At 45.2% G+C, this 26,197-nt stretch overlaps 1 protein-coding gene across 1 annotated transcript in view; it reads left to right on the forward strand.

Moving 5' to 3' along the window:
* PXDN (peroxidasin) overlaps positions 1–26,197 on the forward strand; it is a 571,721-nt gene that overhangs the window by 425,235 nt on the left and 120,289 nt on the right. The window contains exons 17-19 of the mRNA XM_069606052.1: positions 7,245–8,748; positions 16,835–16,969; positions 18,441–18,649. Of these exons, the coding sequence (XP_069462153.1) occupies positions 7,245–8,748; positions 16,835–16,969; positions 18,441–18,649 (1,848 nt within the window). The remainder of the gene's footprint in view (positions 1–7,244; positions 8,749–16,834; positions 16,970–18,440; positions 18,650–26,197) is intronic.

The raw sequence follows: 26,197 nt of genomic DNA on the forward strand, positions 1-26,197 counted from the left end.
GCAATTTAGGTAAAAAAGAAGAAAAAAGAAATGGAAGAAACACTAGAGTTCAAAATAAAACAGACACCGATCTAAGGTGCACACCTGGGGCAAGGCTGCACTAATTACCAAAATAAACAATTACATGAATATACAGCATAAAATGGAACCTAAAAATGCAATTTAGGTAAAAAAGAAAAAACTCAGGAAAACCATGGAAATGGAAGAAATACTCGTGGCCAAAATGGAGAGTAAGTAAAATGTAAAACAGACAGCTGGAGAGAAGAGATAGCAGAAAAATGGTATGACTGTGGTGAACCATAAAAATGGGACAACCTGATGACGAAGATATGAGGTTCATAATAAACATATGTAAATGCTGTAATACATGGGATATAAATTGCATAGAGCTGCATATCATCCAAATAAGACCATAACTCAAATTCTTAAATAACCTCGTTGTGGTAGGTGTCGCCCAGGAGGACGGCACCTTGGGTCCCAGACTAAGTCCGGGATAAACAGCGAGGTTATAATTAGATCTCAAGGATCGAGGATGAAATCAGTACATTAGTGAATGAGGAACAATAGTGTGAAGGGCAATTCATATTGAATGACCTCGTTGTAGTAGGTGTTGCCCAAAAGAACGACACCTTGGGTCCCAGACATGGTCCGGGATGTACAGCGAGGCAAGTATACAAGTCACATGGTCAAACAGGATCGTGGTCAAGAAGGATGCAATCAGTACCTTAGTGGTCGGAAAACAACATTACCATAGTAGTCGGAGAACCACAGAGAAACCAAACCATACAATAGGCGTACATTTCACAGAACATGTTTTTTAGACATAGCAGTGGTAATTAATTTCCTCATTTAAACCGTTAGGGACCAGACTGCACAGTTTGTCGATCCAGAATGTTTCTCTACGGTTTAATCGTAAACTGAGATCTTCATGGGGATTGTTTCTCGTTAACATTTCCAACACCAGAAACTTAATCTGTGACAAATTGTGATTGTTCATGGCCCAATGGCGGGCCACGGCTGAATGTGGATTGGAATTCCAGATGCAGGAGCGGTGTTCATTCCACCTGATCTTTGCCGCTCTAGTGGACTGACCCACATAGTATTTTCCACAGGGGCATTTAATGCCATATATGATGTTGATGCTATCGCAGGTACCATATGTTTTGAGAATAATTTTTTGACCTGTCCGTGGGTGAAAAACAATGTTGCCTTTGATTAGAGAATTACAATTTACACAATGCAGACATGGGAATTGTGTGGACAATTTAGTATTGGTCACTCTTGTTTGTACAAGTTCGTCCCTTAGATTCCTTCTTCTTTGGAAGGCGAACACAGGTGGTTCTTTAAATAAGTCTTGCACTCTTGTGTCGTTTTTGAAAATATTCCAATGTTTTTTAATAGTCTTCATGATTTTATTGCTTTGTGTGGAAAATTTAGACACATAAACAGGTGATTTCAATTCTCTAGCTGGTTTCTTTGGTGCAGAGAGTAGAGTTTCACGATCGAGGATGTTAATTCTGTTGGCAGCAAGGTCCACTTCTTCTTGGTGGTAACCCCGTTGGAGGAATTTTTCTTGTTGTGCCATGCAATCTTCCGGATCGCTCACGATCCTCTTAACCCGTAAGAGTTGAGTATATGGCAAGTTCCTGAGTAAGCTAGGCTGATGGAAGCTCAAGCGGTGAAGCAGATTGTTGCGATCTGTAGGTTTTCGAAATAGGGTTGTTTTATAGCCTGTGCCTTTCATTGCTATCTGTACATCTAGTAAGGTGATCTCGTCCTTTGAGAATTCTCTGGTAAATTGTACTCTGGGGTCAATACTGTTGATGTATCCGAAGAAGTCCTCGAATCGTTGTTCTGTGCCTATCCACACACCAAAAATATCATCGATATATCTAGTCCACATGTGGATGTCCCTTTTCCATTCGTTCTTGGTCAGTATATGGTCCATCTCCATTTTAAACATAAAACAATTGGCATATGAGGGTGCCATTGTGGCACCCGTGGAGGTCCCTGAAGTTTGTAGGTAGAATTGATTACAGTACTGGAAATAGGAGTTCTCAGAGATGAATTGTATCAGAGTCAAGATAAATTCCTTTTGGGCGCGCACCTCAGGTGCTTGCAGTAGCAACCATTCGACAGCTTCAATACCAAGATCATGTGGTATGGAAGTATACAGACTTTTGACGTCTATGGTAAACATCAATTGGTTTGGCTGTAGACTGGTGGATTTGAGTTTCTGCAGGAAGTGAGTAGTGTCTCTGGTGTAGGTCATAGTTTGTTGTATGAGTGGTTGAAGGAAAAAATCAATGTAAACACCCAGAGGTTGATTCAGACTATCCATCCCTGCGACTATGGGCCGGCCAGGGGGTTTGTTGAGGTCTTTGTGGATCTTCGGGAGTGTTTAGAAATTGGGGATCCTTGGATGGTCATTAAGAAGAAATTTGCGTGTGTGCTCGTTGATCCATTCAAGCTCTAAAGCTTTATCAAGTAGAATAGCCAGGTTGTTTTTGATGGAGATTGTAGGATCTTGATCTAATCTGGCATATGTGGTATCATCTTGTAATTGTCTGAGACATTCTGTGTCATAGTTCAAGGTGTTGAGAATAACAAGGGCACCACCTTTGTCTGCAGGTCGAATGGTTATTTTCGTGTCACTGTACAGGTCTTTGATCAATCTCATCTCGTGTGGTTTAAAGTTCTTGTGTGGCGGAGTTCTATAATTGATTCGTTCAAGATCTCTAGTGACCAATCTCTGGAAAATCTCTATGGAGGGGACGTTGATCGGTGGAACAAATCCGCTCTTTACCCTGAATTCTTGGAAATCCGGCACTTGTGTAGGTTTATCAGCAGTTTCAAGTTCTTCAAAGAACACTTTAGCTTCCTAACAAACTTGTACAGTTCGATCTTGCTGTTAAATAGGGTGGTACTGTAGGTTGGAACGAAACTCAGGCCTTTTTGTAGTGTGTTCTCTTCCATTTTGTTGAGAATTCTACCTGAGATGTTAATGACTAAATTCTCTTTAGTTACTGCCGCGTCTGCGGTCTTGGTCTGGGGTTTCCTCCTCCCCCTGCGGGTTCTCTTGGGCGGGCGCCTAAAAAAGAAGAGGCTGAGGGTGCTTGAGCTCCAGGGCTAGTTGTTTGATCAGGATGGCTGGTTGTTTGTTCTGCAGCGGTATCTGATTCCCTTGGTGCTTCTGAATCAGAGCTGGAAGTGTTTTCAGACGGATGTTTATAGAATTTCTTGGGGGCTATCGGGCCGTATTTTTCCATCCACGTATATACATCGTCATTGATGTAATCATATGTGTCTCGTTTGAATTTTTTAACTTTCTTTTGTTCAAGTTTGGTTTTGTACCCTTCGAGTTTAGTGTTAATATCAGTGAGAATCGCATGAAATTCCTCTTTACTCAGGGATTCCACGAGTTCTTTTTCGATCTCCTCAATTTCTGTGCCAAGAGTAGTTACATTTTTAGCAAGTTCTTGGATGGGAAGTAGGATCAAGTGAAGGGAGAATTTATTCAAAATGGCTTCCCATTTGCGGACAAATTCCTTACTTTCTTTACAGAGAGTGGGAAGTAGTTGTATTCTAAGTCCTCTTGGAATGCGTTGGTTTTTAAAGTATCGGCCTAAAGTGATTGCATGAAGTTTCCTATTGATCTCCTTCCGTACCAAGTATTCAAGCTGTTTGATACGTTTTGCTGGATCCTTAGGTGTAGTTCCATGTGCACCTACTGACGTTTCACTGATAAGTTCTAGGATTGCGGTCGCTTCCTCTGTGGAGAACCCTCCACTAGAGTGGCAAAGACCAGGTGGAATGAACACCGCTCCTGTATCCGGAATTCCAATCCAAATTCAGCCGTGGCCCGCCATTGGGCCACGAACAATCACAATTTGTCACAGATTAAGTTTCTGGTGTTGGAAGTGTTAACGAGAAACAATCCCCATGAAGATCTCAGTTTACGATTAAACCGTAGAGAAACATTCTGGATCGACAAACTGTGCAGTCTGGTCCCTAACGGTTTAAATGAGGAAATTAATTACCACTGCTATGTCTAAAAAACATGTTCTGTGAAATGTACGCCTATTGTATGGTTTGGTTTCTCTGTAGTTCTCCGACTACTATGGTACTGTTGTTTTCCGACCACTAAGGTACTGATTGCATCCTTCTTGACCGCGATCCTGTTTGACCATGTGACTTATATACTTGCCTCGCTGTACATCCCGGACCATGTCTGGGACCCAAGGTGTCGTTCTTTTGAGCAACACCTACTACAACGAGGTCATTCAATATGAATTGCCCTTCACACTGTTGTTCCTCATTCACTAATGTACTGATTTCATCCTCGATCCTTGAGATCTAATTATAACCTCGCTGTTTATCCCGGACTTAGTCTGGGACCCAAGGTGCCGTCCTCCTGGGCGACACCTACCACAACGAGGTTATTTAAGAATTTGAGTTATGGTCTTATTTGGATGATATGCAACTCTATGCAATTTATATCTCATGTATTACAGCATTTACATATGTTTATTATGAACCTCCTATCTTCGTCATTAGGTTGTCCCATTTTTATGGTTCACCACACTCATACCATTTTTCTGCTATCACTTCTCTCCAGCTGTATGTTTTACATTTTACTTACTCTCCATTTTGGCCACGAGTATTTCTTCCATTTCCATGGTTTTCCTGAGTTTTTTCTTTTTTACCTAAATTGCATTTTTAGGTTCCATTTTATGCTGTATATTCATGGAATTGTTTATTTTGGTAATTAGTGCAGCCTTGCCCCCGGTGTGCACCTTAGATCGGTGTCTGTTTTATTTTGAACTCTAGTGTTTCTTACATTTCTTTTTTCTTCTTTTTTACCTAAATTGCATTTTTAGGTTCCATTTTACGCTGTATATTCCTGTAATTGTTTATTTTGTTAATTAGCGTAGCCTTCCCCCCCCCCGGTTTGCACCTCAGATAGGTGCACTTCGTTTGTCTAAAAGAGTTGCGTTGCCCACGTGTCCATTTAAGTAATGGTTGCCTAGGCGACCGCCCTAACACGCCGTTCTGCTTCTCAGAACCGGCACCCACACGCTGTAAGATTCCCTTGCTCCGTGTTCACAGAGGTAAGCCACACTATTGCGACCGTCCATTGACTGTGTACTTCACAGCCCTATTAGTTTACTTACCTTGATCTACCCTTTTTTCATTTAGATCACGCGATCTATGTGACTCCAAGGCGGCTATATGCACGCCACAACGCTGCCTTCATAGGCACCATAACTACAGTGTTTGTTCCCCCTTTGCAACACTTTCAAGGTAACACTGCTACACTCCATCCGTATTTTTTCTGTGCACTCTTCGTTTCATTTCACTGATTTCTGTTTATTTTTTCCTTTTCTTCTACATTGTGCTTGCACCATGGAACTTTCCCCTGATTGGTATGTGTTAAACATTTGATATTTTCATGTAATAATGTTAATATTTTTGTTAATATGTTTGTTAATATTTTTGCTGTACTCTGTGTGGAAATGTAACAGACTGGCCCTGAAGAAGGAAATTCCGAAATGCATTGGCCCTACTCTATTGTACATATGTGTTGCGGTTCACTACCCTCTCACTAAGAAAATATTAGTGACAGCTATATTTATCTTCTGGATAAACCAAAAACTATTGAAAAACCAACGGATGACTCATTGCATTTATTCTTTTGAGAACTTAAAATTACTATGGATATAACGAAACCTCTTGAACTCTATAACTTGATGCCCTGTTCTGGCCTTTTTTTGAGAGCGGCTGCGTGACCTAGTATTTTTACTCGGTCTCCTGCTTGTTAAATAGTTAATAGTACCCATTTCGCCCATCTTCTTTCAATTGGGATTGTTAGCATCATACTTTGACCTATGTACAATGTTTGTCAAAACGACTCCTTTTATTAATAAAATACAAGACATTCTCCTCTTCCCCACTTCTATTTGACCTGTTTTCACTCTAATACCTAGGCCATATTCCCTGATGCAGTTACGTTTGCTGCCTTGTGTACTGACTCTGCTACCTTTTCTTAGACCCCTTTTTTACCCTAGGGCAGAGACTAAAGATTTGCAAGACCTGCCATCCCACCTCTCATTGCCAATCTGCTGGTCTCACCTCTTGTTTTGAACATAATGCTGCTCAATTCCTTGCACCAGTATACGGAAAGAATTCTCTTTTAGGCAACTAAGTGAGACAAAAGTCATCTTACTATTTTTGGGAACTAACTTTCCCCCAAGAAAATGTATTTAAACATTAAGAGAAGTTCAAGGTACTTCTCAGTGGCAGTGCACAAAAGGTGCTTTGCGTCACCTTGCAAAAAGCAGATGCCTATGGAGTTTACCAGACACCATTAAACAGTAAGAAACCAAAAAAGCGTAGTCAGAAAAACACATGAGGGAGTAGTGGAAAAAGTCCCACTCACTCAGGAGGAAAAATTAGAAAGCCTCAAATCCAGCAAAAGAGCTCAGGGTCTCTACAGTTAAAGCGAATTGGCCCAGAAATTAATATTCTCCCTAACAGCTCATCCATAGTGGGGGGATGGGGCGTCGACCAACCCATTTGAGCTGTCAAGTCCAGTGAAAACACTAAGGGGGTCATCCCGAGTTTGCCGTTATCCTGGCGGTACATCTGCCAGGATGCCGGCAAACGGATCTACCGTTACTGGCACCCGATTCCCCATTCCATGCAGTCCCATAGGACTCCATGGAGGGAATTGCTGGTATTAGCACCACTGGCAATACCAGTGTTTTCTTTCCGATGGGGGCCTGATTTACCTCGAGCTGTTGGCTGGAGGTAGATCAGTAAACCCTCACTGGCAAAATTGTACTCTGCCAGTCAGAAATATGTGGATATATATGAAAATACCAGAACTTTTAATCTGCAGCGGCCGAGTTGGAATGAGACCCTAGGTGCTCACTCAGCTGCAACAAGCATGATGCATATATAATCAAATTAGTACAATGTAGTTTTTCTTTCAGTTGTGTGCAGTTGACAGGGTGAGCTCTGATGAGCCCCAAACATTAATATCTGTAGATATATGTGGCTGAAGTCATATATCATATAGCTGGGGAGTAAGAGTATTTACGCATTACAATAAATCCACTATACAGAGTTTTCACATGTTTTAAATCCATATATCATGCAGTGTGGAGCTAAAGTGTGCTCATATTGGCATTTCAGTTTTAATAGAAAATATTTGTTGAATTTCTTTTCCACATTTGTTTCAGGCTACCATTACAACGATCTTGTGTCTCCACAATACTTGAACCTGATTGCCAATCTCTCTGGCTGCACTGCCCATAGACGCGTCAATAACTGTTCTGACATGTGCTTTCATCAGAAATACAGGACACACGATGGTACCTGCAACAACCTGCAGCACCCAATGTGGGGAGCCTCCATGACTGCATTTGAACGTTTGTTAAAATCAGTTTATGAAAATGGATTCAATTTACCAAGAGGCATAAGTCCTGACCGTCTTTATAATGGCTATCCACTCCCTCTGCCACGCCTTGTATCAACCTCTATGATAGGAACTGAAACAATTACCCCCGACGAGCAATTTACTCACATGTTGATGCAGTGGGGTCAATTCCTCGATCACGACCTTGACTCTACAGTTGTAGCGTTGAGCGAAGCAAGATTTTCAGATGGCCAGCATTGCAGTTCAGTGTGCACCAATGATCCTCCATGTTTTCCAGTCGTGGTACCACCAAATGATCATCGGATTCGAAATAATGCACGTTGCATGTTTTTTGTACGGTCTAGCCCTGTGTGCGGAAGTGGCATGACTTCTCTTCTCATGAATTCTGTATACCCACGAGAACAAATTAACCAGTTGACATCCTACATTGATGCATCCAATGTTTACGGAAGTTCGGATCATACAGCACAAGAAATTAGAGACTCTGCCAGTCATAAGGGCCTTCTAAGACAGGGCATAGTACAGAGATCCGGAAAACCTCTTCTTCCATTCGCTACGGGTCCACCAACCGAATGTATGAGAGATGAAAATGAAAGCCCCATTCCATGCTTCCTAGCTGGCGATCATCGTGCCAATGAACAATTAGGTCTGACTACTGTGCACACTTTGTGGTTCAGAGAACATAACAGGATTGCTACTGAGTTACTAAAGCTTAACCCACATTGGGATGGAGACGTAATCTACCATGAAGCACGCAAAATAGTTGGTGCACAAATGCAGCACATAACGTATAGCCATTGGCTCCCAAAGATCTTGGGAGATATTGGCATGAAGATGCTAGGGGACTACAAAGGTTATGATCCTGGTGTTAATTCTGGAATCTTAAATATGTTTGCAACTGCCGCTTTTCGATTTGGTCACACACTTATCAATCCTATACTATACCGTCTAGATGAAAACTTTCAACAAATTTCTCAAGGTCACCTACCTCTCCACAAAGCTTTCTTTTCTCCATTTCGGATTGTTAATGAAGGTGGCATTGACCCAGTACTCAGGGGATTGATTGGTGTTGCAGCGAAGATGCGCGTACCATCACAGCTACTGAACACTGAACTGACTGAGAAGCTCTTTTCTATGTCTCATACCGTGGCTTTAGACCTGGCAGCAATCAATATCCAAAGGGCTAGAGATCACGGAATTCCTCCATACCACGATTTTAGGGTGTACTGTAATCTTTCATCTGCCCAGACAATTGAAGATCTCAGCAATGAAATAAGGAATCCAGAAATCCGTGAACAACTCAAAAGGTACGTTTTCAGTTTTGTAAAAATTGAAAAATGAATTGTACAGTTGAGAATCAAAGAGGCTTTTCAGAAAATGTTGTTTCCTTTAACTGTTAAATATTTATCACTGTGCTATTGTTTGGCGCGACTTAAGGGATCTTATTCAATGGGATGTCTGGCCTTTTTGTACGACTGTATGCTCTTCTTTCTAGGATCAACATTTGTTTAGGCCCTTTGTTGTTTTGAGGGCATTTGAAAAGTAAACTGCTTCTGACTGACTGCAGCTTCAGCAATAGTGACCTCCTTCTTAACAGCTGTGATTGCTTCGGAACTCTTCACAATCACAGTTGCAGAGTTTTCCTCACAAAGAGGCCATCTGAAAGTGCATTCTCCACATCTTTGCCGGAAAAAAAAAGAGACTAAATGCATTGTAAGTAAGCTAGCTGGTTAAAAACGAATCCGCTAAAGTCGTCTTTTAGATCTTTAGAAGATGAGCCTTCGACTTTTTACCTTTTTAAAGGTCTGTGAGATTAGCCGATTTCCAGTAGCAGTGTCTTGCCATCGTGTAGGGAAGCATTGATACAATTCTGTTTTTTTTTTTTGGGATGTGCCATTGGGCCCGTTTTATCATTGCAGGAACATGGATGAATTAATACTTTCCTTAATTGACAGACAAATAAGGGCCGGAACCTAGGATTAGGTATGGAAGATAAAGGTGTACTTTAAACAATTGCCTTCCTTCCACATGCTCCATCTTTACTTTGGAGTATGTGCCGATATAATCACCTGTTTTCTGTCAGTGAGGGCAAACATGTTTTCGCCTTTTAAGCCAGAACAAAATATCATTGTCTAGTGTTCGGTAGGAATTGGAGCAGTCACACTGTGTGAGATTACACAACACTTATCTGCTTGGTATTAGGTAACCCACCTTTTGATATAGGTCAGTACTACACAAGTTGGTAGTGTGACTGAGCAGCCAGGCCTATCTCAAGAGGGGTAAATGTGAGCTGTACAAATGAAAGCAGTCAATACAAGTAACCAAGTAACACTTACACTCTCAGGGTTTCAGTTATAAATGGTTATTTATTTAAAATCCGTTTTAGTTAAGCATTCTTTAAAAAGGCAATTGTTTGTAACAGTCAAGCAAACGTTGGAATTACTTTTCAAAATCAATAAAGCTGGTGAATACTCTTTGGAAATGTGAATACCTTTCTCCTACACCCTTAAGTTACTTCAATAACGAGGATAGTATTGCAGTAATATATAACACCAGTATACTTTTTTTACTCTTGAGTTTCAGAAAGGAAGGGTTAAGGAAGAATAGAAAGGTTACAACATTTACTTGTGAGGACAATTTGAATCCTCCAATGAAATGCAGTAAAAGTGTTCAACAAATTACAATCTATGAGGGACAAGCAATGCCAAAGTCAATGGATTCAGAAAGGTGCCAAGACAGCCAAAGTCAATTAGACAACGTCTATAGTTCTGATGCTCTTCTTGGATGAAATCTCTTTCACAAAAGTCAGATAATTCAGAAAATCACTGTAAGGACACCAGCTCTGTGCAAAGGGGAGTTGAAATCAACTCAGAAAGTTAAGCAAGTGCAAATCCCAAGTGAGACAGCATGAATTAAGGCAAGAAGGTAAGTACCCCCAAGCCCAAACCGTATTTCTGGTTAGAAGAAAAGTGGTCCAGCTGGATTCCGTCTTGCTACAGCCAAGCAGACCCTGGTTCCTGAGCCTCAGTCGTGGGGACAAGAGGGAGGAGGTCTGGAGGGCTCCTGCGGCTGTACTTAGGAGGGTTGTCGGCAGCTATGGGCTCTCTTCAGTTCAGTGGCACTTTGCGTTTTCAGCGCTTCATAAACAGCAATGATTCAGAACGAATATCTTTGGTTGGACTTTCCTTGCTCCCGCAGTCCTGGACTCTGGAGAGGGGAATCTGGATCGGGATATCCTGCTTCTGGAGTGTCCTTAGGAGGCTCCTGAAGCTTTTGACTGGATTCGTTCCACGGCAGATGTTGCACTCGGTTATGGACACTCTACACCTGGCATTGGGTTTCTGCAGCAATGGAGAGGCACAGCAAGTCGGGGATTGTGCCAAAGTGGAGTTCATCTAGGGATTAGCTGGTCCCACTAACCCAAGGGAGAAGTCGTTCCACCTGGAGCTTCTCTGTCGAGTTGAAAAAGGTCAGCACAGTAGCAGTGCTTCACCGGGCAATTCAAGGTCCAGGAGGTTACAGCAGGCTTCGCTTCACGGTTTCTTCGTCAGATGTTTCTCTCAGTGGTCGACTCTGCCTCTAGTCTCAAAACCCTCGCCTTTTAAGCAATTTTCCCATTCATTCACAGCCTAGCCTGCCATTCACACAGCAGGGTGGCAGCCAGCCGGCCAGTCAGGACTGGTTTAGTTCAGGCACTCCTAGAGACAAAGGACAGGGGAGTTTCGGGAACCTCACTCACTTCCTGCCCTTCCAGACACACTGGAGCCAGGTCAGACGCAAGCCTGAGCGAGGAGGGTAGAGCGGACACATGTTTCCAAAGCAGACGAGCAGGGACAGGCATCAGGGCTGAATCCCGCCAAAGGCAAAACACACAAAGGGCTCAAATCTGTCAATGCACAGAGTAAAAGCCAAGAAAGACCTAGCAAACAGAAAATGTCGAAAAAAGAAGACTGGGGCCATTTTGACAAAATGGACACCCATGGGGGCTGTACTGCAGCTGAGGGTTCAGCCTACGGTAATGAAGCACAGTGGTAGGAAAAAGTAAACCGCTGTCACCAGCCATTTAAAGTAGTGAGGGTAACAAAAAATGTTACATGATAAAGTAGGATAAGGGGCTACTAAGTAACCCCCCAGCACCCCACTAAAGTAGTGAGGGTAACAAAAAATGTTACATGATAAAGTAGGATAAGGGGCTACTAAGTAACCCCCCAGCACTCCACATAAGATGGTGTGTGCTGGACCTACTCAAAGGGAAAATGGTAGGTAAGATCAATTTCACCTTACTTTTCTTGGGAACAGTAGTTCATCCAAGAAAAGGTATTTAAACCTTAAGGGAAATCCAAAGGACTTCAGTGATACTGCACTGAAGGTGCTGTGTGCCACTATACAAAAAGCAGATGCTTGTGGAGTTTGTCAGACTCCAAAAATAATGAAAAGATAAAATCCTAGTCAGGGAAAAACACAAGAGGGAGTGAGAAAAAGGTCCCACTCACTCTGGAGTTAAGATTACAAAGTCCTAAAACCAGCAAAAGAGCGAAGGGTATTTAAGGTGAGAGGATTTTAGCACAGAAATGACAATTCTCCCTTACATCTAGTGTTGCAGATATGAAAAACATCTTCCCCCTTTTGATATTGGAAAATCCTTTCTCATACTCAGGTTTTAAAAATAATCCGTAACATTGGTTGTTGTGACACGGATGCCATTACTTACAAAACCGTAGGTGGTTCATGAATGAGTGGCTAAATTCCTGACCGCAAAGTATGAAGTAATTGTTTTGAAATGGACCTCAATTTCAAAATGCTTCATTTACTAGTTTACAGTGAAGCTGAAGGGAGGCATGGGTTCCCTTGCAGGCACATCACTCCATCTGCAATGCAGCCATGTATAATTGATTAGAGTTTGGGATTTCTATTGAGCAGTCACTGCACACCTAATTGCTTCCACGTGCAAGGTGCCAGCTACCTTCATTGTTTGATGCACGAGAAACCAGCAGCAGAATAACTTTCCAAAAGAATAAGATCTGTGAAAAGGCAGAAAGACGACAGCAATGGCACCCTGCAAGCTCGAGTGTACACTGGGAAGCTTTTGTCTTCTCTGGATTGAAATCTTGTGACAGGATCCTCCAGTAGCTGTCACATGAGCCATATGTTATTCTGGAAGATGAAGCTGGAGTGTATGTAGCTGCTAAATAAGGTGAAGTAAGTCCAGAAGAGTGAAACATTCTCCTTTGAAAGTAAAACCTCTATTTATTTGGGCACAGATCTGATTTCTCAACAATAGTAAATCCCTCTGAGCTCTGGCTTGGGCATACAACCCCCAAATACTGGCATTAATCATGTGATGCTTCCTGCTCTTTGATTTAACAACTAGCTCCCTTGAGCCTTCTCTGCCAGTAGACCATACAAATGATCTCTGTAGACATGACCCTGTTTCCTCTACCAGCATACAGTAGAAATAACTTTCTTCAGTGCTCTTTTGTCGTAGTGTCACTTGTCATCATGCAACATAAATGACTTATGGCATTTCCTTTCAACTTGAGATGGTACTTTAATTCCCAGCCACCAGCATGCAGCATGATATATGATATAACGCGCCTGTACACGTGTTTCTAGGCGTGACAGGACAAGGAAGGGAGAGATAGGGAGGACGAAACAAACGATCTTACTAGGCCTTGTCTCATTCATAGCATGCAAATGCAGGGGGGAGAGGGAGAGGAGAAGTGCCAGGGGGAGGCAAAGGCGGGGGGGGGGGGGAGTGCGATCAGGGCAGCATTGTTCTGATTAAGTGCAGCCGGGGGAGACGGCTCTGGGTAGTGCAAGGAGGCAGGGGACTGTAGGGTTACAGATACAACCCCTAAGTGCGCGAATGTCCGTAGGCAGTGCAGGTGCTTATCGGTCGTGGAGGAGACTGGTGTCCATAGGGTTCTGAAGGTAGCCAGGCGACCAGTCAGTGCAGTGGACAGGGGGGTCAGCAAGGTAGAGAAAGAGAGAAAGCAGAAGCGAAAAGGAAGGCCTTGAGCTGCTTCTGGAACCTGAGGTGGTACTGCTCGCGTTTGAGAGGGACAGGGAGGCCATTCCAGAGGGAGCTCTGCAGAGGGATGAGATCTACCTCACACTCTCTGCATACATTACGTGTTTCAGTCCTCTTAGACCTTAGCTAGCTTGAACCTCACCTACCAGCATGCACGAATAACTTGTTTCCATGCTCTTAAATGTGACCTTCTATCCTGAACTGCATCTACAAGCATGCGTGTTTCCGTTCTATAGACTTGTGCTGGCAGATCTACCAGCATGGAACATGGGTGTTCTCTGTTTCAGTACCCGGTTTAATCTAGCACCCCATGCATACCTACCAGTATGGAAAAAGAATATGATGTTTCAGTTCTGTGTTTAAGCCAGCAATGTGGATCGCATCTACCAGCATACATCGAACTTGTATCTATACTCCCCACCTTGAATTGCTGTTTCTGAATATCTTTCCTTCAGCTCACCTCCACAAACCCTTTGTGGCTGTCAAGTGTCCTGCCCATCCTGCTTCTTGAATCTCATTCTTTTCTTTCGTCTCCTCCTTCATTGTTTCTCTTGTCAGCTTTGTTGCTTGACACAGGTTCTGTATCAGAGGATTTAGATCCCAGGACCTACATGTTCTTCTGACAGTGTTTTTCATACCCTTTGTTGCTTGATGCAGTTTATTTCTCCCACAACACCATAGTAAAGTTAGTGAAGGTAGGGGAAGTTTGGTTCCCATCGCAGTCCCGCACGTTTGGTTTTTGAATGACCTGTTAAAGAGAAAAACATTGCTCTTCAGATGAAGAAAATAGGGCCATGTGTTTGTTTCGGCATTAAAGAATGTGGCAGTTGTAACATATTTTTTCCCATCTCTTCTCGAGCTTCAGTGCAGTCCTCCTATCTGGTGCATCACTGTCGCACCTGCTCCATTTTCCCATTTGGCCGAAACATCTTGAAGTCGCCCTTCACACCTGTCTTCTGCCACCGCTGTCTTTGCCCGGTGGGCGAGTCACCCTCTTCACTCACCATGGGTGCTGCTCTCCGCACTATGTTCCTCTTCCATATTTCATTCCCACCTGAACTCCCACTACACCTACACCACCTTGCTTTTTTCTGGCCACCTGGTGCCAGTCTCTGCCACCAGGCCCACATTGCAGACACTGAAGCATTCCATTCTGAAGCTCAATCTACCTTCTTGCTTCTTCTTCACACAGCCAGAGCCGCCATTACTGCCACACCAGTGTAAATGTACTGCTGATGCAAGTGCACTTGATGCAGCGTAAAGACATGCCACTGTATGATGGTCAATGCGGTCACATGAGATCACATGCAGTGGTACCAGTATGCTGGTCCCCTGCCATGCTAGGTCTGCTACATTTCAAAGCAAATGTATGGTATATGGAAAACAAACTTTTCTAGGAACTTCAAAATATGTTAGTGTCTGCATCTGTTCCATTGCTCGGCTGCTTTGGAAATTTGTGTCCGCTCTACCCTCCTCGCTCAGCTTGCATCTGTGCAAAATGTTGTCACAATGCTTTCCTGGATGATCTCATCTGTGTACAGACTGCAAGATGGGTCTCCACTGTCTTTCTAAGCTGCCTATCACCTAAGGCTTTTCTCCCATTATAAACCATCGTCTGATTGTACACATTGACCCAATGGCTTCTCTAAAGAGACCACTTATACTAACCTGATACATCTAAGCAGATGGTACAACAATTAGTCAAGGTTTGTATGATGGCTGTCCCTCTTCTGCTCTTTCCCTCTCTCATTGCATCAAAGCCATATACCAGCGATCCAGAACCATGCAAAATTGCACATACAACTTCCCATACCAGTGGCAGTGTATTCTACAAATAACCTTTCACGTATCCCAACCATCATCTTGCCTTTTGTAGCGCAAGCAAGACTACATTTTCACCATGTAGTCTTCTCGGCTGTTTTGCCTCATTTTTGTGTATTGCACAAATGATTCCCCTTCATGTTGTTAATCTGTTTTTTACAGTGCCAAGCTATGAAGGCGGACATTCTGGCACAGCCCTTTCGGCTCCGGCCGTTTTGGTGTGGCACCTTGAGCACAGGTCCCTTTTAGGCACACCCTGGTGTTTGCAATTAATGCCCAGTGAGATTAAACTATGTGCCAAGGAGCACACACTTTGCTAAAGCAATGTATCTGAGACCCTTTCACACAAACCTCCAGTTTTTATGGATTGTGTAATTATTTCTTTTTTGTTATTTTTCATTTTTAAAGCGCTCACACAGCCCGCGGGCATCGAGGCGCTGTTACAGAAATTTAGTTTTTTTTAGTTGCGTAATTGTTTTGTTGTCTTAGTTTTGTTTATAACACGCTTAAACACCCAGAGGTCTCTAAGCGCGGACCCGGGGTCGAACATGTGTTCCTTCATGTCGTCTTGCTTCCAACGCGCGCATGTTGCCGTTATGCTATCCTCCCGGGACAAGTTCAAATATCTATATTAAATGATAATTTCATTTTTGTGTCTCAAACTACCAGATATCATAGCTGTAAACCAAGCTTTAGAAGTGGAGTGTGATTAATGCTCGTTTTCATTGTAGAATAAGAAATTGGATAGGGAACTGGGACTGCGTGTGAGTTTTCAGTGGAAAACGTTCCATCACAACTCCACTGACTTAAACATTTACCTATTACAATAGGCACTGCTAATAACAAAGAAACCTCTTAAAACAGTAATTTCCCAGGCTTTCTAAATCAATAAGGTCAGCAGTGGTAACGGGTGAAGCCCATTTAGCAAAACGGTGTTCCGCGCCTAGTGTGCTGAGAGCACGGTTAATGCATGTAGGTCTCTCCTTTTATTCAGCAGGGTGGGCCCTGGAGTGAACATTATGATGACTGCAGTGGTGGGGGGAGGAGGCTTTCCCCAGCAAAGGCTATTTCTTTAAATTGTGAGGAAGTGAAATGAAAAGCTTTCATTTTCACCTCGCAATATAGTTGAGTACTGCTACTCTCTTTCAGGCGTTGAGAAATGCAGGCACTTAAATGCTCAAAAATAGGAAGTGCAGGTACTGAGGGCCGGGTAGAACAGATCCATTTAAAGCACTGGGTACAAAGCAGTGGTCCACCCCCATGAACTGGATCTAAAAGCAATGGCGTGTCCTGGCCACCTGCATGACAGATCCCCGGGGACTAGCTAGGGAGACATCTTCAGGTTTCTCACACTTAAAGGACTATACTACTTTTTGAAGCGATCATGGACTCCTAACAGATTAATAACGTGCCATTAATGTGCTCTGTGAATGTAAGCGAGTGAGTAAAGCAATATTTTTACTTTCATAGCTTCAATGTAAAGCTTGTGATTCTGAGTTGTACATTCAATGTGCTAAACCTAACTATGTCATTTATTATAGATTATATGGTTCACCGTTAAACATAGACTTATTCCCCGCGCTCATGGTGGAGGACCTAGTTCCTGGCAGCAGATTGGGACCCACTTTGATGTGCCTTCTAGCCACACAGTTTAGAAACCTGCGAAACGGAGACAGGTAAAGTCTACTTTCAAGAGCAATGCACCAGAATTATAATGTCTTTCATATTGTAAGTAGTCTAATAAAAGGTATTTAAAACCAATGTATTTTAAAGAAGACTTTTTGGTTTACAATAAGTGGGAGCAAATAAATCTCAGCAATACACTAAATGACAATAGTAGGATAAGGCCTCCTTTTACTATCGGCTATTTTCTGTTAACTAATCTTTGTGCCTTGACCAAGAAAATGAGTTCAAAAGGAAGGAATCTGAAAGCTAGTCATGGCTTTCAGTTCTTTAGATGCCTCAGTTCACATTGCTAAACTTAAGCACATTGCCACGCCACGTCATTGCCCCTGAACGCTCCATGAAAGTGTTACTTTGTTCCTGGACAATTTCCATGACTGGTTCACAAAGCCTTGAGCTAATTACCACAGGTCTTGCTTATGTACCGTTCGAACCCATACCAGATAGTGCTGCCATCTTCCCAACCAAATAAACCTACAGCTACAAAATGCCCCACAATGACACTTCACCTGCTCCTTAGGGGCACTTGCTAGGTCATGCTCCTTCTGTTGATGTTGCTGCCATTCACATTTCATATGGAGGTTCAGGTATAAATCATTCCCCTTCCTGAGTATGGCCTTATGACGCTTTGTCAGGAAGGGCGTGATCCTGTTTTTTGTGTGAAGCCTTGTGAACAGTAAAGCACCACAAAATGTATCTGTACACATGTTTCACCATAAACCCGTCCATCAGTAGAACTAAAGCACTTATTGAAGACCGAATTGCCTAATGTAGACACTACTTGTCACATGATCGCTAATGTTGTTTGGGTCGAGCACTGTGAAACCTCTGGCGGTAGTACCTTTGCAATAGAAATCGGTACATATTGGCTCTTCAGATCTACTATTGAATTGGTAGCATAATCATGTTAGTCTAACCCAAAGTTTTTCTACATCCACATACTTTAATAGCAAAATGCACTCAACAGCTTTAAAATGTAGTAGAAGCTTGTCGTTTTCACTGAAAATAAGATGTCCTTTTATCTTATTTGGTCGTTGCAACGCAGTTGGATTGAATCAAGCTTTCATTAGATTCGGATTGAAACCTGTGTACTGAATTGAACCTATTTCTACTCCATTTTGTATCTTCAATCTTAACCAGGGGTCTGCAACGTAGATGTCTTGGACTACAACTCCATGATGCCTCACCATTGACTATGCTGGCTACGGCTGATGGGAGTAGTGGTCTAAAACATCTGGAGAACCAAAGATTGCAGACCCCCGATCAACCCTGATAAACCAACATTCCCTTCTGGATTGATGTGGTATTCCTATGCTCATTGTGTGCCCACTTTCAAGTGTAACAAACATGATCCATGCAGCAATGTGCGTTTATAACCTAAAATAGAATATACAATTTCAACTGGAATGCATTGTCCAAAGAATTGAACCAAGAAAACCGGTTTCTTTTTTGGTGAGTTAACAGGCTGTGGTACGAGAACCCTGGTGTGTTTAATCCAGCTCAACTGACCCAAATCAAGCAGGCTTCCCTGGCCAGTATTCTATGTGATAATGGCGACAACATTACCAGGGTCCAGCCGGATGTCTTCAGAGTGGCCGAATACCCTCATGGCTATGTGAACTGCAAGGACATCCCCAGAGTGGACTTAAGGATGTGGCAGGACTGCTGTGAAGGTATGTGGAAGGAGAGGTATATACTTGCTTGCATTTTCCCGCCTGCTTCTTCTAGCTTGGCTATCTGTTGTATCGTTTGAGATGATGGATTATGGTTTGATAATTCCATTGTACATTTGGACCGGGGAAAGGCAGAAGTTTGTAAAGAAGTGTTAAGTGTGTGACGATTAGAGCGTGTGTTTGGTAGTCTTCTGACCGGTCTGAATGTATCTGGCCTGTGTGAGGATGCAGATCTGATTCCTATTCGATAAGATGTCAGAATATTTGTATTTGTTGGATCAAACAGGAACAATATTAACCGGAAATCTTGGAGCCTGGATTTCTTGAACTCAAAGCTGTTGAAGTGCATGTTTTTTTAACGAGAAATCCATATCTGGCATATTTTGCGCCCCAGCCCCAGAGCTGTCACTGGGTTTGGTAAGGCACTTGTGCTAGTTTATTTTTTTTAAAACTGGCCGATTCTTGGCTCAGTGGCACCAACAGGAGATGCAAGAATTCTCCTTTGCATTTATTGATGAAGGCATGAAATCGGTTTGTCACGTGAAAGCAGGTTGTACCCTTATAATTTTCAGTTGATTAATATCCAGTGATAATGTTGCAGTGACAATGGCTGCCAGGTGGCCACATTTCCCTAAAAATGCACCCTCCAGACAATCAAACACTTTCCCCAAATATTCTAGGATTGGAGGTAATATATTATTATACCCCCTCCTAGAATATTTGGGAAACGAATTTTAGGGGTCAGGAAAAAAGTCGCCAACCTGACAACTTTTTCACTGCGATATTTTCGCATGGAACCTTTCTAATGAATCCAGATGCTCACTGATGCGTTTCTGAATAAAGAAAGAAAGTTCCCCGGGTGATTTTTCTCAGGAGAATTCCACTATTAAATCCCTTTGTTTAGTGCATACGGCTTTCTACGATACGCTGCTGGTCTGGAATATCTGCAGTCGAAATTTCAACCTTATGTTCTTGCTCGCACACTGCGCTCTGCAGACCGCTCCCTCTTGGCTGTCCCAAGAGTCTGTCATGCAAGAATGGGAGGCCGCTCCTTTTCGGTCAGAGCTTCCATGTTATGGAATACTCTTCCGATGGCCCTTCGTGCCTGTCCGTTTCATATACAGCTTAGGAAAGCTTTGAAAACTCTACTCTTATAGCCCCTCGCTCCTGCAGTATCTTTGTTCTCAGTCATAGCGCCAGGTTGCCTTTTTGGTGTTGGTTGCACTGTACTCCGGTAAAAAAAAACTTTAACATAACAAAACATATCAATTGGAAGTTTACTCACATGAGGTAACTGCAGCTGACCTGGAATCACTCCCTGCCATAAAAAGGCTTTGCTGTCTCAGGTTTTTGACTTACTTGAAGAGAGTGAGTGTCTTGTTGGCAATTGCACTTCACTTTTTCCAAATATTTTCTGGAACCACTGTGAAGAAAGTTTTAGTGGTGATTTTTATCCATTCCAGTGCACCTCACCACCCTTCCTCTCCATGACTATACTTATACAGAGGGGTGAAAGTTCCACTGTTATTCTCTCTAACCACTACCCCACTTTCCCTCACTCCTCTTTACCCTTGTTTCCCTCCCTACCCTTCTATGCTTAACTCCTCATAGATCTGCATTGCAATGCCTATACCAAAGTCAAAACTATTGGCTTTAGCAATGCTTTAGTTCGAGGGGATTGGGTCCTCCGACGTATTCCATATCTATGACAGTAATCACCACAGCTGTGCTGCTTCGTAAAATCTTTCTGCGTCCTGCGTCGATGACGTCGATATGCCGCCCTCGAGGACCTCCTCCGACGGCCGACGTCACTGGATGTTATAAGTAGGATGCACAGCACCCGTAGCCTCAGTTTAGTTTTTTCCGCGAACATGTTTGCTTTGGAGATCTCGGCGCGCCTCGACTCTTTGGAGTTTGTGTTCTTTCGGTTCTTCGAACCTGTTCATTTGTGAAGTATTATCGGGATGTCTTCCTCTTCTTCCACCCCGCTTCCGGGCGTCAAGAAGTGTGGGGACTGCGGGTCCAAGATGTCGGTGACGGACTCGCACAACGCCTGCCTCTGGTGCCTCGGGGAGGCCCACGACACGGATGATTGTGTCGACTGCCAGTCGTTTACGTCCAAGGCCTTGTGGGAACCTAAAATGAAGCTGTCGGTCGGTAAGGTGTCCCAGCCGCGGAAGGCGAGGTCCACTGGGCTTTCGACGGACGGTTCGAAGGGTGACTCTCCACATCGTAGTCGTAAGTCTAGGGGGTCTCGGTCCCGTAGTGGGTACCGCCGCTCCTCTGCCTCTTCGAGACACTCCGGGAAGCGCCGTCATCGCTCGCCTTCCCTGTCCTCATCCGAGGACTCCGCCCGTCGGCGGGTTTCTTATCCCACCAAGCGTTCCTCTCCGGAGGTATGGGCTTCCTTCGGGAAGAAAATGTTGGGGATTCTTGAATCGCAGGGCTCCGGTCCGTCCATGCCTCCGAGAGGGGTCGGCCGTGACCATACTAGAGACACCGCTCGTGCGCCTTCGGGCTCGGGTGGTCGGCACCATTCGCGGGAGAGCTCCCACTCGGACAACGGGAATCATTCTAGTCATGCCCGTTCCAGGTCCCGGTCCCGGTCCTCGATGCGCTCGAGCCGGTGTGAACCTGTGAAGTCTTCGAAGAAGATGTCGACACCGGTGGCGCCGAGGTAGTCGATGGACTCTCTCGAGGCTCCGCCTCCGAGGAAGTCGTCAACGCCATCGGCGCCCAGGCTGTCGAAGGACACGCTCGGGGCTCTGCCCTCGAGGCCTGTGTCATAGCCGTCGATGCTGTCGGCGCCGCGCTCGACGTCGACGCCGTTTCACTCAACGCCTCTCGAGGCTGTGGTGTCGGCGGTTCCCCGTGGCACGGGGGAACCCCCTAGAAAGGCTCTGGCCAAGGCAAAACATGTCTTTCTCCCTTATTCAATGCCCACTTTCCAGCCTATGGAGTATATTTCCGAGGTGGAAGAGGGTTCTGAAGATGGGTTGGTTCCAGATACGGTACCAGATGAGATTCTTTCTGGTCATAGCCAGATTGAGGTCCTGCGTCAGTCACTGCATGACGCCAGTGGTCTGGAGTTCTGTAGGCCTGAGCCTGTCACCCATGCCGAGTCATGCCGTACCAGCGCCTTATGTCTAGGGTCACCGAGTACTTGGGGTGGTCTGCTCCCCCAGGGGATTTTCTTCAGGATGACCTCACAGATGTCCTCGACCAAGGTCCACCAACTGACCCGGTACTGCCGTTCCATATGGGTCTACAGAGGAGGGTGGCAGCGGTTTGGACTGCTCCGGAGAGTCTCCCGGCAGTGGGCAAGTCTTTGCCGCAAAAATACCACCCAGCAAGTAGCGACCCCTGCTACTTGACCAAGCACCCCTCTCCGGAGAGTTTGGTGGTGCAGGCGGCTGCGGCTACGGCCCCGGCAAAGCAGGCGTCGTATCCTACCATCCCTCCTGTTAGGGATGATAAGCGTTTTGATGGTTGGGCAAAGATAGTGTTTTTTTCAGGGGGTATGGCTCTTCAAGGGTGTTTGCTCCTGATGTGCAGGCCCGGCTCCTCAACATGCCCTTTGACGGTGAACATCTTTTTCGCAGCAAGTCTGACGAGAGCCTTGTGAGGTTGCAGACCTCCAAAGCTGCAGCGAAGTCGTTGGGCGCTGCAGTTGGCCAACCTCCGCCTTTTCGTCCTAGGGGACAGCAATGGAGGGGAGGTTCCTTTCGTTATTACTCATCCTTTGGTAAAGCGAGGGAACTGCCAGTCAAAAGGGCCACCATAGGAGTGCCAGAGGTGGAAAACAAGACACTCGAGGTGCCACGGCCGCTCGGGCAGTTGCCTCTTTGCCCTCAGGCAACGTCGCAGCCGCTTCAGCTCAGTCATGAGGCCATGTCCCATGGTTCGCTGATTGGGAGAAGGCTGGCGCAGCATCTTGTAGAGAGGCGTGCCATTACTTCAGATGTGTGGGTTCTGGAGATCACAGCCCACGGCTACTGTCTTCCTTTCCGGCAGAGGCCTCACGACAATCCACCGGGGAATCTCTCTTTGAAGAGTCCAGATCCACTCCTTGCACAGGAAATTCAATCCCTGCTGGAGAAAGGCGCCATAGAACTGGTGCCTGTAGCGGAGAGGAACAAGGGATGGTATTCCCCTTATTTTTTGATTTCCAAGAAAGACGGGAGATTGAGACCCATCATGGACTTGCGCGGTTTGAACAAACTCCTCAGGAAGGACAAGTTCAAGATGGTTACTCTCTCACAAGTCCTCCAGGCCCTTCAACTTCAGGACTGGTTGGTGTCTCTCGACCTCAAGGACGCTTATTTTCATGTGCTGATCCATCCAAAGCACAAGAAGTACCTGAGGTTTGCGGTTGGCGACTCACACTTTGTTTCGGGTCCTGCCGTTCAGATTGACCTCAGCCCCGAGGGTCTTCACCAAACTCATGGTAGTGGTGGCAGCGCATCTCAGGAAAGGGGGGATGTACGTCTACCCCTACCTGGACGATTGGTTGATCAGGGCGCTCTCTCCCAAGCAAGTCCTGGATCATCTGTCAGTCACCTGCCACTCCCTCCACAAGTTGGGCTTCTCCCTCAACTTAAAGAAGTCCCATTTGACACCAACTCAGAGGCTCCAGTACATCGGAGCAGTGCTTGACACATCCCTGGGGCAGTGGTTTCCTCCCCAGGTGAGGGCTCATCACATTCAGCAGGTGGTGCACAAGTTCCAACATGCCCAGAGTCTCCCTGCGTTCGAGTTCTTGAGGTTGCTCTGCCTCATGGCATCCTGCATTCTTCTGGTGCCAGAGGCCAGGTTGCGGATGAGATCTTTGCAATGGGCACTCAAGCTCCAGTGGTCTGTCCTCTGGCAGGATGTCGGACCCCGTTCAGGTGCCGCCCTCGGTCGCCCAGGGCCTTCTGTGGTGGGCCGTCAAAGGCACTCTGATGAAGGGGGCTCCATTTTGGCTACCCTGGCCAGAGGTGACGATCGTGACGGACGCATCCCTCACGGCATGGGGAGCTCATGCCAACGAGTTGACAGTCAGCGGTCGTTGGTCTCTGTCGGAGTCCAGACTCCATATCAATCTGTTGGAGCTGAGGTCTGTCAGGCTTGCCCTGAAGGCTTTTCTGCCGACTGTGCGAGGAAAGAATGTCCTGATTCTGACAGACAACACAGTGGCCATGCACTACCTCAACAAAAAGGGGGGGCAGGGTCACTTCCTCTGTGCAGGGAGACGATGCAGCTCTCGATCTCAGCAGTTCATCTGGCCGGAGACGGAAATGAGACGGCGGATGCTCTGAGCAGGCAGAGCACGATCTCTCACGAGTGGGAGCTGGCTCAGGAGATTCTCCTTGAGATCTTCGCCCTTTGGGGGACCCCTCAAGTGGATCTCTTCACCTCCAGTGTCAACCAGGAGTGCGAAAGTTTCTGCTCGCGGGAATTTCCTCCAAGAGGAGCCTTAGGAGACGCGTTTGTGGTGGAGTGGTCATTCACACTGCTGTACGCGTTTCCTCCAGTCCCGTCATTACGCAAGTGCTGCGGAGGTTCCGGAGGTTCGGTTCCCGGATGACCCTCATTGCTCCGGCATGGGCCCGGAGGACGTGGTACCCGGATCTCCTGGACTTGTCCATCTGCCCTCCACGTCGTCTTCCCTACCGAGACAATCTGCTCTCACGGGAGGGAGGTCAGGTTCTCCATCCAGAGGTCAGATCCCTCAACCTTCACACTTGGTTTCTGAAAGGTTGAGGTATAAGGATTGGGACCTCCCTGAAGACGTGATTGAGGTGTTGCTTTCGGCCAGAAGGCCCGCAACAAAGTCCCTGTAACGTTGCCGTTGGAGAAAGTTCTGCGACTGGTGCAGGGTTAAGAATGTGGATCCTTTTTCGTGTGACATTCCTATGGTTCTGTCTTTTTTGCTTTCTTTGGCCCACAGGGGCTTGCAAGTGGGTACCATCAAAGGTTACCTGGCGGCGCTGTCCATATTTAAGCGCTCGTCTGAAGAGTGTTCCTATTTTAAAATTCCTTTAATTTCTCAGTTTCTAAAAGGGCTCACTAATGTGTTCCCTCCGTCACCTTTCCAGGTGCCCGGTTGGGATTTGAACCTTGTCCTCAAGTTTCTGATGGGTGCTCCGTTTGTGCCTTTGCATTCATGCCCTTTGAGACTGTTAACTCTTAAAACTGTATTTTTGGTTGGGGTCACTTCGGCTTGCAGAGTGAGTGAGTTACAGGCACTTTCAGTTAAGCCACCCTTCACTGTATTTCAGAAGGACAGGGTTCTCCTTAGAGTTCGTCCTTCCTTTCTTCCGAAGGTGGTGTCGGAATTTCATTTAGGCCAGAAGGTTATTCTTCCGGCATTTTATCCTCTTCCACATCCTGGTAAGGAAGAGGAGAGGCTCCATAGGCTGGATCCTAGGAGGGCTTTGAGCTTCTACATTTCACGCATGTCCCGGGTCAGAGTGGACAATCAACTCTTTATTGGTTACGCTGGAAGGCGTTTGGGACAAGCTGTTACTAAGCATACTTGGTCTCGATGGATCATCTTGCCAATTTCCAAATGTTACCGCTTGGCGGGTAAGGACCCTCCGGTAGGCTTACAGGCCCATTCTACCAGGGGTATGGCTGCCTCTACTGCCCTGCAGAGGGGTGTTCCTATTCGTAACATCTGTGGTGCAGCCACCTGGGCTTCGGTCCATACTTTTGTACATCACTACTCCCCCCGATTCCATCCGTGGGCAGGATCTAGCCTTTGACATGGCGGTCCTTTACTCTGCGATTTGATTGGGCATTCTAAATTTCTGTATTCTAAATTCTTTTCCCACCTCCTTGCATTGATACTGTTTTGGGAGTCTGTCATAGATATGGAATACGTCAGAGGACCCAATCCCCTTGAAGAACAAGTTACTCTTTTACCTGGTAACGTTCTTTCGATGGGATGGTCCAACGACGTATTCCATATCGCTCCCTCCCTGCCTTCCCCGCTACAGAATTTCTTATGCGATTGCAGCTTACGTTTCCGCAAGACTTTGTGTGTCAGACTGGCAGAAGACTGGTGCCACACGTTCTTGGAAAAAACTACAACTGAGGCTACAGGCGTCGTGCGTCCTACTTATAACATCCAGTGACGTCGGCCATCGGAGGAAGGTCCTCGAGGGCAGCGTATCGACGTCATCAACGCAGGACGCAGACGCCGAAAGATTTTCCCGAAGCAGCACAGCTGTGGTGATTACTGTCATAGATATGGAATATGTCGTCGGACCATCCCATCGAAAGAACATTACCAGGTAAGAGAGTAACTTGTTTTTGTATGTAGCATTTGTCCCTTATTTATGCGCAAACTTTGATACTTCATTTGACTGAGACAAGGTGATTTGTGCAGCATCACAGCCTGTTGGTAAAGGAATTCCAGCTTTCCTCTTTCCTAACTATACACCTGCACCTACAACATTTTGAAACCGATATTTCATACAGTATCCAAATTCCATAACTCCCACCCACCGAAATATTTATTGTGCATTGGGCAGAAATGATTGGCATAACTTTGAGTGTTTT

The sequence above is a fragment of the Ambystoma mexicanum genome, chromosome 4p (assembly GCF_040938575.1).
Source record: "Ambystoma mexicanum isolate Mex_15411 chromosome 4p, UKY_AmexF1_1, whole genome shotgun sequence".
Classification (NCBI taxonomy): Eukaryota; Metazoa; Chordata; class Amphibia; order Caudata; family Ambystomatidae; genus Ambystoma; species Ambystoma mexicanum.